At 35.4% G+C, this 18817-nt stretch overlaps 1 protein-coding gene across 2 annotated transcripts in view; it reads right to left on the reverse strand.

Moving 5' to 3' along the window:
* Positions 1-799: 799 nt before the first annotated feature.
* The window catches only part of TRIP11 (thyroid hormone receptor interactor 11), a 35569-nt gene continuing 17551 nt past the window's right edge, over positions 800-18817 (reverse strand). For both annotated transcript variants that reach the window (XM_052783007.1, XM_052783009.1), the window contains 10 exons: positions 17151-17291; positions 16744-16937; positions 15120-15283; positions 14683-14786; positions 14245-14344; positions 8178-8259; positions 7231-7345; positions 6556-6678; positions 5093-5240; positions 800-2968 (listed from right to left, as the gene is read on the reverse strand). In XM_052783007.1, the coding sequence (XP_052638967.1) occupies positions 2760-2968; positions 5093-5240; positions 6556-6678; positions 7231-7345; positions 8178-8259; positions 14245-14344; positions 14683-14786; positions 15120-15283; positions 16744-16937; positions 17151-17291 (1380 nt within the window). In that variant the 3' untranslated portion in view covers positions 800-2759. The remainder of the gene's footprint in view (positions 2969-5092; positions 5241-6555; positions 6679-7230; positions 7346-8177; positions 8260-14244; positions 14345-14682; positions 14787-15119; positions 15284-16743; positions 16938-17150; positions 17292-18817) is intronic.

Here is an 18817-nt window from a genome sequence, read left to right on the forward strand (position 1 = left end):
GCTTGTTAGACCAAAACTAGGCAGACCATACTCTTTTTCCTTGCAAAAGCAAAGTGAAAGAGAACAATTAAGTTAAATGAAGAATGAAAATTTTCAACTACTGCACCTGCTCATAAATTCCACAGAGAATTTTTTTCCCCCCACCCCTGTGTGAAAGACCCACACAATTCACAGGATAGCCTACGTGAGTCACATACTTATATGTGGGAAACTGGTAAGGTAAATAAGTATGAAACAGTTGTCAAGCACAAAGTAAACACAGAAGAAAAATTAGAGGAAAAAATATCTTTCAATAAAAACAAATCTTGAAGGTTTATAATAGTCTGTGAAACAGTCTAAGAAAGAAGAGAGAAAAATAGCAATGAAGTTTTCTACACTTTTCAGTGAGAAAGTACTGCCTGGATCACAGAGCACATTTGATTTCTAACAAAGCAACAAACCTCACCGATGTAGCTGTGGAATAAGCCCTAGAACAGCAACCTCTAAGCCATGGTGATTTTCTCCACAGCTCAGACCTCCTAGGACTTAAGGACTGAAGTCTCTTGTATCTCTCCTGTAGAGGATTTTCTTCTCTCCAAAGTAGCTTAATGAGGAACTCTGAAGTTCTTCAATACCTTTGCTTGGTTTAAGATTTCCCTCCTCAAACTCATAGCTCACTGTATAAATGGAGCTGATTTACAGCATGCCGAAACAAATGGTCTTACTATGTTTTATTTACTGGTATTTATAAAGCTTCCTGGAAAAGAAACAGGTACATATTAAGTTTCCTGCAATTAAAGAAAAACTTCACACAAAAAAGTTAAGATCTGCTCAGTATATTCAGAGGACAGTGAACAGCATAAGTCCATTTGTAGTTTAGAATATGCAAGTCACATAATTTTTAAAAACTAAACATTTCCTTCTGCTTTGGCTCACCAAAAGGCAGTTTTATTCTGAAGAAGCTATATATCCTTAAATAGACATGACTACAAGAACAAGAGCAACTGCACAGAACCCATCTGAGTTTTCTTTATATTTGTTATAGAAAAAAAGGTACCTATTCCAGTCCAGCTTAAATGAAGATGTACCTTTGAAGTACCAAACTGAAATGTTCTCAGCCGAGGTAACTTCAAATTCTCATTACATTTACCATGTAATGCAGAATTTACTTTGGTATACTACGTGTGGCTGCTATCCTTTCCAAACTCAAACTGTCAAATTAATTACCTTGTCTATAATGGAGTAAAAAATTTAAAATAAAAATTCAATATGGTCAATCCACTTCCAAATTTGCATAAGTCTTCCATGAATCATTAACATACTAGAGAAAAGGGACTCAAGCAGTTCTTAAGGTAAATACAGTAATTAAAAAAAATTTGCTAGAGTTCAAGGCAACAAAAGAAATTCACTATTTAACCTCTACATAAATAAATGCAAAGATTTTTTTCATTATTTTGGTTGATTCTGTACAAGTTTCAGTAATTAATTTTATTTAAATATAACTCTTACAACAATTTAATCCAGGATCTTAATGAAAACGAGAAGTAAAGGTTGACAGTTCTAATATAGAACTTGCACAACAGTTACCTTAACACTGACTAAACAAGGAATGGCATATAAAAAGATTTAGAAATTACACATTTTAAACTGAAGATGTTTTATCTCAGATTCACTATGAAGATGACTTTTGCAAGATGACTTCTATCCTTTAGTAGGCAACTTCATTCTTTACCTGCCAAACAAAGCGTACAAGTTATCACAGCAAAATTTACAGAAAAATTGACTTTGGCCTTGGTCTTACAAAGATCTATTTACACATTTGACATAAGCAAGCATCATCTTCCCTTTAAATTCTATACATGTGTTCAAGCTTTAAGCCTATATTTGGATCTACAAAATCCTGCAGTATAGAAAGTCTCTCAAATATACATCTTAGACCATTAGAGTACAGTGTCTTTATATATGTGAACCTATCTTTTGCTGAATTACTCACTCTTCATCACATCAACACCTCTACAAAATGAAGCACTCACTTCCACAGTTAACTCCTTGGTGCTGATGCATTTGACTGCTGAAAGCAGCTATTAGTCTGGGGGGAGAAACAAAAAAATCAAATCATTGTGCAAAAACAGATTAACATGCCTCAAATTGCCCCCAAATGTGACCAATCCTGTAAATAAGAGATACTTGTCCTAGTGCACATTAAGTAAATGTCATAAATCCTGTGTGGGAAGACTGCAGCTGCTCGATAATGACACTCCCATATGATTACCGTCCTATTCTTCGGAGTTTGTGTCATTAATCGAACACGTTAAATAAGATCAATTTTGCTGGTGCTTTTTAAAAATTTATTTTTTTTTTTAAATTCTGGCTCTTGAAGGTCTGCTGCCAATGGCAGATTGTTTTAATGGAAAATCGGATCTCAACACCAAAGAGTTAATACTGTCTATGCATAACTGAAACAACTCAAGACTATAATTAAGGTGTAAAAATCCTTCTATTTGTCTTGTGACAATCTAGCAACAAGATAAGATTTTTTTCTTCTCAGTTTAAGATTTAACCCACACCCAAAATGAATGCCTGCTATAAAGGCGGCAGTTATTCATCCCACCATTAGAATTTCTGAAGCACTGATTAGTTCATAATCAAAAGAAAAGCAAGGTACAATTGCAAACAAGTACATGACTTTTTACAGAAGGCCTCATTGTGGTAAATTATACACAGCATAGTGTTCTCATTTTCCTTAAAGTGCTACTATCATCATTTCGATACAAGATCATCTATTGTTTTAGAAGGTCTTTTAGTACAGCACCAGCACTGGCATCAGGGGACACTGGCAGTGGTGTAAATGTAGGCAACGCATCAGAAATGGGTTTCATAAGCAGATGTCCAGAACTACTAGCAGGTGTTATGAGAGGCACTGCTGCAGATCGAGGTGCTAAAAATGGATTTGTAGCTGGTCTTCTGCTCATTCCCGAGACTGCAGAATCTGAAATGTAAAAAAAAAAAAAAAACAAACCCCAAACCAAAAACCACCAACAAAAACACTTTGTTAGAAAGCATTTATAAGTCTACCCAGTTTTACAGCATTTGTTCACAAACAAGTTCTAAAATTGCCTATTACTTTTGCAACATGAAAATCCTATCTTCTTTCCATGGACTGTAGAGGCTCTCAAAGACTTTCATTCTCTCTGCCTTCTCTCATCTTGGACCTCATCTGCCACTGCTGCTTTTGCTGAACAATTCCTATGTCTACACTTCAGGCCACCAGTTACAATACTGACTTAAAGATCAGGGTACTCCCAGGACCTGCCAACCATATTGTACTTGTTGGCAGCTGAAATTCAGTAACAGCTCAAGCTATCCAGAAAAATCTATGCACCTCTGACAGGCAACATGAACACCCTTTGCCAAGGTTCACTTCACGCATGCAGTGTCAGACATGAAATAACTGTCACATTGACTCCAGGACTATGCAAAGGCATAAGGGCCCTTGTGCATGCACTACAATGCAGCACGCAGGTAGGTTTCCCACCCCATGGTGTATTGGCACAGCTTCCCCAGGGTCAGCCCCAAGAAAACCCCTATGAATAAACATCACGGACAGTGAGTCACAATTTAGTCTTGAGGCAAAACTTAATGTTCGCTCATTAGTCAAATTCTAACAAAACTTTAGTTTTAATAAAGTATTAATAAACTATTTTTTTAAATCTAACAATCGACTTGCCCCTCCTCACCTTTCCCCATCACTCAGCTCCAGATATGACCTGTTCTCAAGGTTCCTATAGTAGATGTAGAGCAGAAACTAAACTGACATTCCCATATCATACTAATTGTTTGGATAGGTGATTTTCTTCATATTTTTTTGTTTTAAAAAAGGTCTTTCATCATGTAAACATCCTAATTCTCATAAATGCATTTCTGTGTGAATATTATACTGACATTTTTGTCCAGTACTTAAGAACTGCTACCATATGGTTTATTTCTAGGAACAAAAAACTTAAAGCACCCAAACAATTAAAGGGATATATATATATATAAAATGGGTGTCTAGTTTTACAAGCAAGCAATTTAGCTCCTGAATGGATAAAAGGAACCAAGAATTTAGTTCTTCCAGACAAGGAAATTGGGTTTTCGCCAAGTAAAATAGGTACTTTACTTATTATATTACTGTTATACTACAAGGAAGAGTAAAAAGAAAATTAAACTTAATTTAGGCTTATTAACAAAATAAATAAATACTGCTTTCAGAGATAAATTGGTATTTCACAGTAGACATTTACACTTTGTAACGTCTAACTACTTTAGGCGAATTGAAAGGGTTTTTTAGCATAGATATCTCTGTAGATCTGTATAATACATAGGTTTTTGGGGTTTGGGGGGGTTTTTTTGAGTTTACAGTTAAAAGTTCCAGTCAAAACAAGCTTCTGCAAATCAGCAGGACTGTATTAATGTGAAGTCTTAAATGCACATACAAAAATTAAGTACAAACTGGATCAAATTGAAGATTTGGATCTTACATTACTTAGACAAAAGTGCATTAATTTCAACATGCATGATATAAGCATAATTGTTCTCTGCCTTAGAAAAATCAAAGTTAACACTCATGCACAGCTTACAGAGACTTCAAATTAGGCCATATACTCAACTGATTTTATTTCAGTCCTCTCTGAGCAACCAGGTTCTACGTACCAGAGAGGCACTACAAGGCTGGTATTACTTGCATTCTTCACTCAGTGAGACCCAAACTGATCAACAGGGATGCTGCAAATCAAGACTGGGTTCACTGATATATCATATGGAGTTGTCTGCACAGCATCTGTTTGGCTCTAACAGGTGCTGTTAAAGCTTTTCCATATCAAAGGGAATTTGGTCCCTCTAATCTTCTGTACTGAGATTTTAGGAAGCGGGATATAGAAGCAGTGGGAAGGAGGCGTGGGGGAAGAAGGAAAAAAAAATGCAAAGAGAAAGTAGGATATTGGGGGGAGGGAGGATGGAAATCAAATTCATAGTTTTCAAGTGAGGAAGCACAGAATCATTGAAATGCCCTTGAAAATTCTACCTTTAGTTATTTATGGTCTGTGTAAAGATTAAATTTTCCTTCAAATGTTACCTTGTGTTTGACTGTTGGATGGAGTACTGCTAGTTTTACCAGTTTCTGCTGCTCCTGAAGTTTTCATATCATGAACAGAGAGCTTGGGTGGAGGAAGGCTTGGACAAGATTCTGTTTCGAGGAATTTCACAAACAATTCTGAAAAAGACTACAAGAGGCTACTAGTTATATTTTACTGATGCTCTGTTGAAAAGTAAGTTAAAAATATGTACACACATAAAACAAAAAGCTGTCAACAACCTCCAAAGAATTTTTTACTCATACTTAGTACCAAGTAGTCCTTAGTGAGTGACAATGAAATTTATTTTCAAAACACACAGTTTTTTGTTGTCTCAGTAAGTGGTATTTATGTGAAACTGATAAACTCTAAAGATAACACACATACTGCCACCATGGTTCCATTATTGATTTAAGCCAATTGTTTCAAGAATCCCATGCTGCTACTGACCTCACAGTATTTCCTGTGTCCATGCTCAAGCAAATCACTCCTCCAGAAACACATAAAACTTAAACTCTTAAACTCTTTAAACTCTTAAAATTTTAAACTCTTAAAACCCACTGCTTGCTTTATTTGACGAAAAGTCTTGAATAAAGGAAGCTTGGAATGATTAAGGTGTCAGTAGCATCACAAGATAAAATTTTGCTTAGTAAAGCCTGTACTATACATACAAAAGCATTAGTTTTCCTCTTTTACATCCATAGTTAATCAGACCAAAATCCTCTGGTGGCCTAAGTGCCTGCATTATTTTAGCGGGCAAAAACCAATCCCTGTACTTCAAGATAATTTACAGGAATTGATTCTCAACATGCTTTTCTAGCTCAATGAGCAAAAAACCAAAGTTAATCGAAAAAGCCCAATCCCTCAGTGCTCTATACTTGAGAGCATTATCTACTGGTCTGCAAAATGTAAAGTTCCATAGATTAACTGCTCCCATGGACCATGCTATGAGAACTGTTGCTATACAGTATTTGAAAGCTTAAAATATCAACTTTATATGCTGTACGTAAGAGGCACTAGCTGCAGCAGCTGAGAAAGCTTTTCAAACGAAATTTAAAGGTCATAAGGGAACAAAGTCATCAAAATATGATGTTGTGGTCTTCTATACTGTTGAGTATTGCAGAATTCCAGACTCCCACATGTATTTAACCTCCAGCACTGTCAGTTTGCAAGATAAAGTCCATACTATAAGAAGTCAGTGATCCCAGGAACCAGTGGAACAGTAATTTGATTTCTGTATTAGCACAACACTTCGTATTGTACACTTTTCATCAATGCCTACATATATATTTAGTGCAGGAAAAAACCTTGTGCCAAAGCAGTTTTACAAAACCAACAAATTATGGAAGATAACAGTAGCATCAGTACATGAAGCTCAATATACTGATGAGCCAAACATCAGCATTAATATGCAACTGTCCCATTTTTTCCACTCAAACGTAGAGAATGCACAATTAATTCTTACACTATTAAAAATGTTCTGATGAGTTGGCCTCAAAGGTGTACTAGGGACACTCTTTGACCCAGCTCCTCCACCAAGCCAGCCAGTCACCCATCTCGTAACTCCTCTTTGGTCTTCAGATAATAACTAGAAAGTGTTAAAAAAAAAAGTTAGGAAACAAAAAAAAAAAGCAGCAGGTAAAAGAAACTGCAACATTGTGCTCATTATATTTATTCTCCATAACTATGTGGGAATCCTACAGATAAGTAAAAACTTTAATTACTGTCAAAACCTTATTCTCTGCCTCCTAAAGACTGGCAGTCTAAAAATCTGGCTCTTTACTTAAAAATAAGCCCCACATTCTTCACAATACCTAGTGGTACATATAAGAACTGGCTTACTTTTCTGTAACTGACATATTACAGCTATTATACACAACAGCACAAAGTTAAATCCCTTCCTTTCTGCATTAGCATTCCTCAGCAAAATGAGATCTATTCTATTAAAATGTTATCAAAAGATTCCATTAAGATCAGCACGTCCCGCATCAAACATGAATTCAGATGAGAGAACAAAAAACATACTTTCCTGACAAGAACAGCAGGGACAGTCACATTTACTTTAGCAGCAAGTTATTCTATTTTCAGGTAAGGATACCGCAAATAAAAAAAGGAAGTCTAGTTTTCTGCAAAGTATTACCTGATCAAGTTCTTCTTTTTTTATTCCCAAGATACTTCCCATTAACCTTAACACTTCAGGACGTTTATTTTTTGGAGTATGAAAATGTCCAACAAAGAGATTTCTCATTAGGAGCCTGCAGAACAAAGGAAGCTTGTTATACAGTCTGCTCTTATGTAACAGCTGATACTGTAATATTGATGCATTTATTCCTCATATTCTTGTCTAATTTACAATAGTCCAAAAAACCAAATCTAATACAAGGAACTAAAAGGGTACCTCACCAATTTCCTTCCCCTACAAGTTGTAACATTTCTTACACAGTAAGTGTTAATTTGGACAGTATTAGAAATATCGTATGCAGTAAGGTGAAACTGAATTGTACACAAGCAAGTTTTGATCCAAGTACTACAATCAAGGATAATGTTTATTCTAAGATCTTGACTCAGGAGAGTGTTTAAACAGATACTTATGTGCAGTCCCAAATCCAGACGTAAGGAAGGGGACAGGGGAACCTATTTGCCTATCCTTGTTTCAGTTCTAATGGGTAAAGAGAAGGGGGAGCGGGGGGGAGACCAAGGAAGAGAGATTTACACAACATTGAGATGATGCTAGCTACATGGAAGGTCTTGCTGTTCACACCTTAGACATTATAACAGATGTTCATTGAGAACTTTTATCTTCATTTGCAGAGCTCGTGCTAACGAAGTCCACTTCTAAGAAGTGTGTGTTAACTGATGTGTTAAGAAACACATCAGTAATCCAAATTTACATACACACTGGTTTTACTAATCAAAATTTACAACCACCAAGCAATTGAAAAATGTCAAAATAATCAAAGTATAATTACAAGATCACATACAGAAGCCCAGTTCTGCACTGCTCTTGCAACTGTCTTAGTAACGTATCTGTACATTGTGAGGAATAAAAACCAAAAATGTATACCAAGACCTTCATTAAAGACTTACTTGTCCACTTTTCCTTCTGTGCTGTTCATAAGATTCATTAGTTTATTTTGTACATCTTCTAACATTTCTCTTCTGATCTCACCTATAAAATGTCACGTCACAGCAAATAAACAAAAATGGAAAGTTTGAAACTGTTGCAAAACTCAATACACACATTTAAAAATAAAAATATGCTAATATTGTTATGGTGCTTTTAAAAAAAATCGGCTTGATTTTTTATAAAAAAATTGTCAACAGAATGATACTCAATGCTAAAGTACAGGAAGACACAGAAAATAAATCAATTGCAGAAGGTCTGATGAACTGTTCTGTTCCACCTAGATAATACAGAACCGGAAAGAAACTCTTGATCAAGGTCTATGGTCCTATGGTGGCAATCTTTTTCACAATCTGACCAAACTGCATGTTGGCATCAGGTCTTTTGATCTCAGTACTTAACCTCCAGTATTTTCTAAACCCAGCTCTTCTGCATATTCTACTACCAGGCTGCTAAAGCCTTCAAGTACCATGGAGGTCTCCAGTCTCCCAAGAGAATTACTGGCTAGCAGAGTAACTTCAGTAACTTGTTGTAGGTTTCTTCTTTTAGGACCTTTCCTGCTCCTGTTAACCAATGCAAGTTCTTGAAACAGCACGCTGGAACACACTAATGCATCCTAGAACCAGCGCTGTGCTTCACAATTCAGTACACTGGCAAGAAAGACTCTGAGGAGATTTATGCAAGATTCCGCATACTTTTGGGAATACAAATGTTCAGTTAAAATGGCACAGATGAAATGCCACAGCCACCATGAACGAAAGACAAAATAGAAGAAAATGGCAAACACTTTCAGTCAGGCATCATGGCCTGCAAATTAAGCGAATAGGCCAATATTGTAAGTTAATTAATATGAGGTTGTCTAGGAGTGTGCTAGGAGTCACTACACAGATTTTCTGCCTTTTTTTGCACACTGACTGCAAGTTCCAATACTATTCTGTAGTGGCTGCCAAGAAATGGGTTCATCTAGGACATCACAACACTGATAATGACATTCTTGGCCTACACAAAGGACCCTATTTTTCCTCTCTCCAAACCTGAAACAGGAAGTATTAGAAGAGTAAGAGAGGAGTTTAGATTTTGCATTTACTAGTGCTGTAACTTTTCAGCTTTCTGAAATTCCTGACCTTAATCAATGTTTTGTCTACTATCTACACACTTGAGCCTCATGATATCAGGGTGTTTAATGAGGGAGACACAAATGTAGTAACCCAATTCATTAAAAGGAGCCACAGCATGATATTGTTATATTCACTCTCGCCCAACAATTTCACAGCACCAACTTCTCTACAATTCTAAAATTCCACTAACATGAATTACTTGTTAGCTCAAATACAGAATGCACCCAATTACCCCAATCATTCCATGTCAGTAACGTGGGCTTCCTCTGACCTCCCACAAAAGTCATAAAAATAAAGCTCATAATAAAGAAAAAAAATTCTCCTAGAAGTTCTACTTGCCATAAATATTTTACAACATTCTGATTGTAAGGAAAGAAGGCACAAAGTTTTCTCTTTATAAAAACTCAGATATACTAGAAACTGGATAAAAGTATCTGATGTTCAGGTCTACACAAATTTGTACAAAAAACAAAGAGTAAAAAGTGCTAGAAAAACTTATCTCACTTTAATCCTCCAACACAGGATTTAAGAACACTGGCAGTAAAATGTTCTCAGACAAGAAAACAAATAATTACAAGGTACAAAGAATTCTTAGAAGATAAACTACAAATGGTTTCACCTCGAGACAGCAAAAATGTAATTTTTCACCAAACTAAGGTTCTGCAAGATACTACCTTTGAAGTTACTTTTTTCCTAATAAAGTACAAGTAAGCCTGAATCACACACAAAAGCTTTACAAATATATTATAATATGGACTGCCCATGTGAAGACTAACTCTACCCTACAGTTATATAAGCAGAAATAATGAGCTTTTTCTCCTCTGCCTCTATAAGGCTGAATGCTTATCTTCAAATCCTATGGAAAAATTGCCAATCAACTTAATTACCCTACCACTTTAACACTTCTCAGGATCATGCTAATTAAAAGTGCTTCATTTAAAAAACAAAACAAAACCCACAAAACCACAAAAGAACACAAAAGATACATTTTTCTTGTATCTATCTTGTAGTTAATTCCTAAAAAGCCTCAACATCTTTGTAAGAAAAGTGACTTTTATAAATTTTTATACCCTTCAAGTCATCTGGGATGCATGAATAACATTCTACTCTAGTTTCCACATGACTTGGAATCTTTAATAAACACATGCCACAACTATGTTGACACAACATGGTTCTCAATTAACACCAATAACTCCATGAGAACCTGCACAGTTTTCTTGTATATATACATCAGAGAGCTAAGTTGTGAAACGGATACAACCTAGTATGTCCTGTTCAAGTACTCCACATCTTTATATAAACATTTTACTTCACAAATACGAATTTTAGAGAGTACAGAGAAGAACAAACTAACTAGTGTCATGCTGGGAAAGTTCTTATTCAAGAAACATAACAATTAAGCTCCTGATTCAAAACAAGTTAAAAATTAAACAAAATTATATATATTATACAACAATATATCTTGTAACAACTACATCCCTATGCACTAAAATCCATTCCAATAATGTGACTGCTCTTCAGCACTCCTCTCTCTCAAAACACCAGGGTGAGGCACAGGAGAATTAATCCATGGTTTCAAGGTTTAAACTCACTTAAAATTATGCTACTTAGTAAATGTGGTTAAACAGGGCCCCAATACTTGAAGGAAAACATTTGCAATATAATTATGGAATGATAACAGTTGTAGGAGCATACACGGAAGTTGAGATGTTATTTGGGTCTCCACAGAGTAAAAGGGAATTAAAAAAGTTAAACTACTAATGCCATGAAAAGATAAACAAACAGCATCTGAAAAGAAATTTCAAGTAAATCTCATGCTGTTGCTATTGCTCTACAAAGCAAGACAATCATGAGTTTCCTTTTCAATTTTTATTCACATGATGAATTTTAAAACTAATGTATTAATAATTTCATTGAAATGTTACTGTTGTTTTCTATTTTTTCCTGGCAAAAAGACTTTTATATCAAAGAGGACCAACTTTTAAGGACAGCTACACAGCTATATTCCATCCACAGTGACTATGCAACTCTATCATTAAACTTATTTTTTAAATGGAATATTTCCTTCTAGAATAGAATCTCACAGTTGAAAGGGACTTAAACTTGTACTTTGTGTGTATGAAAAGACTGAATAACTAAAAAGACCTAAGCCAAAATTCAGCATGGACTGCTGTAAACCAGACATTTACAACAGTCTCCAATAATTTGTTAACCATTTATGGCAATCAAGAAAACCCCATCTGGTACATCTTATACTTTTCCATTAAAATCACTTCTGCTAAAAAAATCCATAAAGAAATCCTTCAAAAGATTTGGCCAACAAAACTGTGTCTGGGAATGTATTTGGCCAATTTTCAGTAAGACATTATATGTTTTCTTGTGTAAATAGAGAAAATGGAGTGCTCTTTTTTTTCCTCCAATAAAAATTATGATTTATTCTACAACAACATTAAAGTGCTGTTTCCTTTATGCAACAAATCCCTTTTCAATTTTTTTAACAAGTAATTCGCTTGCCAATACAACATAGCTTGATAAAATACTGAGATTCAGTTTTCTCTCAAAGTTCAAACCCTTCCTGCTTTCATATGCAAAGGTTTGCAATCAAAATTAACCAGTAATGAAGAGCTCCCCATCTGAGAGCGCCAAATTTGCCTATGCCAAAGTTAATTTCAATCCAGGCTGTCTGAAAACTTTTTCTGTGAATGTCTGTACTGAGACAGAGATATACAGATCAGTCAATTAAAAAACAAATCAGTATTTGGTTGTACATTCATGCAGCAGCTTGAAATTTAATTTAGCTTGTAAAATTCATATGTGAACTCAGGGAGCACTACTATGAGGCCCACTTGGATGCCAAATTGCACTTAGTCACAACTAAATTTAAATAAGTACGCATTCAATTATGTAGTAGAAAAGTTGTAACTTTTTTGTAGAGTTCTTGCTGAAATTGTGAAGACTTTCAAATGACTTTTCACACCACTATCTGATCATAAGCAAGTATGCTTTAAGAAAATATTATTTATTTTGAGAGTAAGACAAATCATAATTTAAAAATTAACAGCAATAATTAGTTGTATATGTTCAGAGCAAGAGTTACCACTGCATCCAGCAGAGATGATGTTTCAGGTCTTCACGCAGCAAGCCCTAATTAAAGGCATTCACCCCCAAAATTCCCAGAGACATGGCAGAAAAAATCCGGAGAGTAAGAGCTGTTAAGTAATTACAGAGAGTGAGCAAGCCTCTGCTCTTCAAGCTCCCTTTTTAGAGCCACTTCAGGGACCAATCACAAGTTTTCCTCTGATTTTAGATTTATCCCATGTGCTCAGTGAAAGCCTGACCATAACAGAGGATGCTGCAGTAATAGCAAAATATGGTGATCCACAGAAATAAAGGGGGAAAGAAAAAGTAGGACTCAGTTGGGAAAATGGGAAGAGGAAAAGACAGATGAAGACAATAAAAAAAAAGAAAAGCAGTCTAATATTCCCTCAGCAGTTGGTACTGTTAGTAAGTTCACCCATATCAGGACTGTCATGCAACTAGACACAGAGAAGTAACATTCCCTTTTGGTTCAACAAAACATTGCAGACAAAATTAAAAGTCAGGGCTGAAATGTAAGCACAGAAATCCAGCAAAACCATTATTAGTCCTAAGTCCTGGTTTAGCTAATGCTATGATTACTTTCTCATGAAAATTAAAACTAATGTAGTAATGAAAAAAAAAAAGTGACCTTATGTTACTCATATAGCTATTTTGTCACCTCCAAGTGAGTCTGAGCTTATAAATCTTGCCGATGTTTGATATAATGTATTTGAATATAGAAATTACCCTTCATTTTTTCCATTTGATTAGACTAAATAGCATAAGGCCCCAAACCAGAAATACATTGAAATGGTATCAGTTTTTAGTAAAAGGTTATTCTGCCTTTTTAGGCTTTCCTGCAGTTTTAATGTTAAACATGTTTAGAATAGAGAAGGCTATGCATCTTTTACAAAATTCATGTTTCAGTGATGTCAGAAAGAGGGAAAAAACCCAACCAAACCAAAACCACACACCAAAACATTCACAGAATCACAAAATCAAAGAAACATTTATGTTGGAAAGGACCTCTAGATCATCTAGTTCAACCACCCTCTGCTCAAGCAGGGTCATCTAAAGCAGGCTGCCCTGGACCATGGCCAGTTACGTTTTGAATGTCTCCACGAAAGGACAGTCCACGTCGCTGGGCAACCTATTCCAATATTTGACCACCCTCACCGTAACTATTCTTTCTTTTCAAAACTGTTTCTTCCAGCAAATTCCTCTACCATCTGGCCAAGTTTTGTCTTCAAATCCAAAGTAATGACATCCATCAAATATTAGAGTACTTAATCTGAGAAAAATATGAAAGGCATCTTTCTAAATATGAGCAATCAGGAAGCTTATTTGAAATGAGATCTAAAATACAATCTAAAGATACGTCCAAGACCTTCCACATAATCTCTTCAGACAGTCTCACATCAGAGCAGGAGCTGCTCCCTCTATATCTCTTACCAACAGCACACTCCTTCTCTCTTTCTCACTGTATTCCTGTGTCTATGTCAAATAGGGTAGTTAGTTACTTTGGAAAATCTGAAAACATTTGGTATTTCACAAACTTAAAAAAGATGCTTACAAAGCTAAATCAAGGGCTGTGGTATTTACGGGGACAAAACCCACAACCCAAGTACTACAGGGCTTTCTTTTGAGAAAGATCCCTAACAGAAGGTAAACATACTTTTTCAAATTTGCTTTATAAACAAGGAAGTCCTCAAAAGGTGGCAAAGAATTACTCTTTTCCTCATAGGAGATGAATTTTGGTAAGTTTCTAGGAATGCTACATTGTCTCCTCAGCTGCTTGGAATGTTTTAAACAGAGATTAAAAAAATGTAATTACCTTCTTTCTTAAGCTCTTCAATCTGCTCCTCTTTGATGTCAAGCTGCTCAGTAAGCCTTGATGCTGCATCCAGTGCAGCATTTGCCTCTCCTAAACTTTCCTGAATAGAGGGCAGGAAAGCGACAAAAAGAGAAGCAAAGGAGTTCACTATCACAATTACACTAATACAAACAGATCAAACATAACAGATGCAGAGACTTCATTCACTTGCTCTTTAGAATAAGTGGATTGTAAATATCCTCAGAAAATGGATGGTCAGCAGATGAATGCTACTTTGCTGACCTTCTTTTAGTGCCCTCCCCGCCCCCCCAAGGAAGAGAGAATAATTACATAACTTGACGTATTCTTAGCAATACTTAATACAGCAGTTAAAAACAAAAAATTCAGTCAAGAATTAGCACTTAGTTTCATACGGTTCAATTTCATTATTCAGCCCACCTGCAGCGATAGAACTTTTTCTTCTAAGCTTTCCGCTTTTTTCCTCCATTCTGTGCTCTGTTTTTGGTGTTTCTCCAGCTCTGCTGAATACATAGCTTTTTCTTCTAAAGAGTTAAAAATACAAAACAAACAAAAAAATCTTGATTCACAACATGTAACTTTTGGGGATATGCAATTGCAAAACCTCAGCATTATCATATCTGGTCTTCATGAAGTAGAGGTGGAATTCAAATTTCATAAATGGGATAAGGACCATGAGTTTTCACAGGGCCAGATTTGTTTTTATAAGTTTTTTAAAAGACAACAGATTCTGAAATTCGAGCTATCAAAAAGGAAACCAGGCAACTAATATTTAAAAAGCACCAAAACATAGTAACTATCCCAGCTAAAAAACGCTTGTTGCAAGCTTTTGCCGTTTCTTGACAAAACTTACTTACCCTGTTGGAATTGCTCTAGCACCATCTGCAGGTTGGTCAGTGACAACGCATACTGCTTCACTTGGTCCTGGGAGATGGTGAGCTGTAGCACTGTTTCATCTCTCTGCTTGGAAACCAGGTTTAATTGCTCTTGCAAAGATTCAACTTGCAGACTAGCTTGATGACTTAATGAAAATAAAATACATTATTTATGAAGACAATAACAGAAGTCATTACAAAGCAAATTAAATCCCAGCAAAAATACCTTACCTTTAATTTTTCAGCTCAATTTATAAAAATGAAGGCAATTTTTTTTCCTGATTCCTCTTTAAAAAAAAAATCCAACAAAAAAACAACCTAACAACAGATTTGAAATAAGTCTGGTAATAAAATTTTGGTAATCAAAAAAACCCCTACTTTTGTTTGAAGTGCATTAGAGAAAGAAGAAAACTAATCTTTGTTGTTCATTATTGTAACAGTACCTTTACCAAAAAAAGAAACCATATCTTGCTAACTGTCTGCTTCAGTTACTACATGAATCAATAGGTCTTTCTACCAGTTTTTACTTTTAAAGCCAGTCTCCAAGAACTCGGTATATCTTGCTCCATACTGACCACTGAACGCCCCATTTAACTTCCTATTATGAAAAAATATTATGAATCTGATTTACTCCTACGACAGTCTTTTTAAAGAGTGTGTATCAGGTGGGAAATAGGCAGAATTTCTGAAAAGGTATTTGACAAGTTTCATGAAGAACTAAGAAACATTCTGATGAACAGTTTTTACACAACCTTCTCCCAACTCTTCCATTTTCTCCACAATTTTTCACAACAAATTCTGCTCAACTCAGAAATCTCTTTGCTGAGAACGTTAAAAGCAGAATCAGTCTTTGGTACTTAGAAAGACTGCAGCTACATACATATTTTTTGATTAAAATACTTGTTTTTTGGACAACTGTAATAAGATGAAAAAAATAATTCTTTTGCCCAAAGTAACCAACGTTCCCTTTAAATAAAACAACATTAAAGCAGCCAAGATAGGCATTGAGTAATTTTAATACTTGGGTTTTCATTGTTCTAGCTGAAAAACATGGTTATGGCAAATAAATAAAATCCCCAATTAGCTCTAGCCTCCCAGATTCTGCTACCCATGAGAACTTCAATGCATCTTGCTTTATATATATGCCCTAAAAAGAAAAAAAGCTTACAGCAGCATATACTTTCCATAGTATCAGGTATAAAGTAAGGATAAGTACTTCTTGAAAGCAATTCACAAAGCATGACAGTCACATCTGTGCACTGAAGCGTATAAAGTAAGACTCTAAGTTAAGTCCATCTTTTTTGATTTGACAGCCAACTAAATTGATGGGTTGAGGGATTTTTGTTGTTTCTAGTTCTAAAGCACTGTCAAAGATGTGAGATTTCAATAGTTGCTACTAAAAGGACAAATACTTTAAGTTCTGAGCAGTAGCCAAGTATATCTTAAATCACCTTGATTTAGAGTAACAAAAGTTCATACCTTTTTGTTTTCTCAAGTACTTAGCATGTTATAGAATGGTAATTCAGTAAAATAAAGCCATCAGTAGCAGTCTAGCTAACTGTGGTATTTACAGCCAATGCCACTGCTGTATAAATTAAAAGGCTACCTGGCATTCTCCACTGCAGTAGACGAAGACACGAGTTTTTCTTCCAAAATCAAAACTTTCTTTCTTAGCTTGACCTCTCTGTCTTCTGCAGCTAAAGCTTCTCGCGTGTAGGAGTCTTCCATTTCTAAAAGGTGATTACGTAACCTCTCCAGTTCCTGATTTAGGCGCTGCTCTTTCTCACGCAAATGCTGTATCTATGTAGAACATACCTTAAGTAGCTCGTACTATCACCTTTCATAAAAATAATGTAAGCAAACATAAAGCATGTCCATTGAAGCACACCGCATGTGTATTGATTTTAAATGCTTTTTACAAGTGATTGCTACCAAAATAACCCAGAAAATATTACAGATGCAATTTCTTATTCTTTTTTATTTCTTGCAACTGTAAATTATTTGGTGGTGTACCTCACTCTGCAGGGCACTGCTCTCCATTTGCTTCTGTTTGAGTGCTACCATGACTTGGTCTCTCTCTTGCTGAAAAGTAACAGCCTTTTCTTGCATTGATTTAACTTCATTTAACAGTTGATTCAATTCTCCTGTCTTGCCCTGTTGAAGACACAGATAAGCATTTCAAATGTGGCAAATGGTTTTACCAATGGAGACACAGTCTTTGCCCAGAAGAGCATAAAGACAATACTGATCTAACAAGGAAAAGGCCAGGATACCCATGGCCTACAGCACAGAAAAACATCAGGGAAAATATTATTTTGAAGTTATTTCACCCACATGTTACAAGACAAAGTAAAAGTTATTGCTAAAAGACACTATATAGATGCATTGTCTTAATTGACTGCTGTGAACAGATACATACCTATTTTAGATAAGAGAAATGTATCATGCACATAGTCTCTCAGACACTTGTATATTTGAAAATTTCACTTTTCCCCCAGTGTTCGGAAACTATTCTCTGTGATACCCATTTATTACGCCATGCCCATGTAAAGCATCAGACTAGGTAGGTCAACTTGTCTGAACTTAAAAAGACTAAACACATGAAGAAATCTTTAAAAACAAACCATACGGTGACCTCATGCCCAAAGATTAGACTTCAATAAATCACAGTAATGTCCATCATGTTTTCAGGTGTCAAATTTCAATGAATAATGTTCCCGCTTACTTCCCAATTTACTACAACTTCACTTCAGCATATAAAGAAGAAGTGTGAGTATTGCAGTTACAGAATTCACTTGTACACGTGAATGCATTTTCAGTTACTTGAAATTTTTCAGCAAGCTCTTCACCTTTTGTCTCATACGTTGTTTTGGAAGCAGTTACTTTTATTGAATATGTTGGATGAAAGTAAACCAATCTTTGTTTTTATCACTAATACTTATGAGCTTCAATTATTTGTTTTTATTAATCAAACTGAATATAGTAAAATTCTTTTTGCAGTAGAACCATAAACCTGCAGGCAAACCTTCTCTTTTTATGGTGTGTTATCTTCTGACACACACACAAAATACAAAACTGTTTGAATACTATTTTTCCTAGTTCTCCACGCTGAACACAAATGTGTAACAGGAACTTCTCAGATTTGTGCAAGAAAGATGTCCAGACAAACGTTCCATGCTTGTGAAATTGAAAGCCTAAGCCAAAGACATGCAACACAGAGAACCTAGCCAGACAATGCAGATTTCCACAAGTTAGAACAAAAAAAATAAAATAGTAAGAGAGTGAATTTGTAAAGTATTAGTGTATTTTACATGGGCAAGACTGATGAACATAAAAAGTCCCAATGGTAATTCAAAGCTATTTTTCACAATGTAACTATACTTTGAGACAATAAAGCTTCTCATTGTAATTCTATAGTATTTCTTTAGAACAGCATAGGGAAACCTCTACTATGAGCAAACAGAGCTAAACATCTGTCCTAAGTCAAACTTCTCAAAACAACCCCAAACCACCCAAACACCTTGTTTTTCACTCGTCAAAGTTGACACTTCAAAATGATAAATTTAAACAGACACATATTGTTAAATGTAATTCATATTTTGCTTTTCCAAATACATTACACTGCAGATTTAGTTGGTAGTTTGAAAATGCTTCAGAGATCCGGGTGGTGAGACAATGGA

Source organism: Harpia harpyja, chromosome 3 (assembly GCF_026419915.1).
Source record: "Harpia harpyja isolate bHarHar1 chromosome 3, bHarHar1 primary haplotype, whole genome shotgun sequence".
NCBI lineage: Eukaryota > Metazoa > Chordata > Aves > Accipitriformes > Accipitridae > Harpia > Harpia harpyja.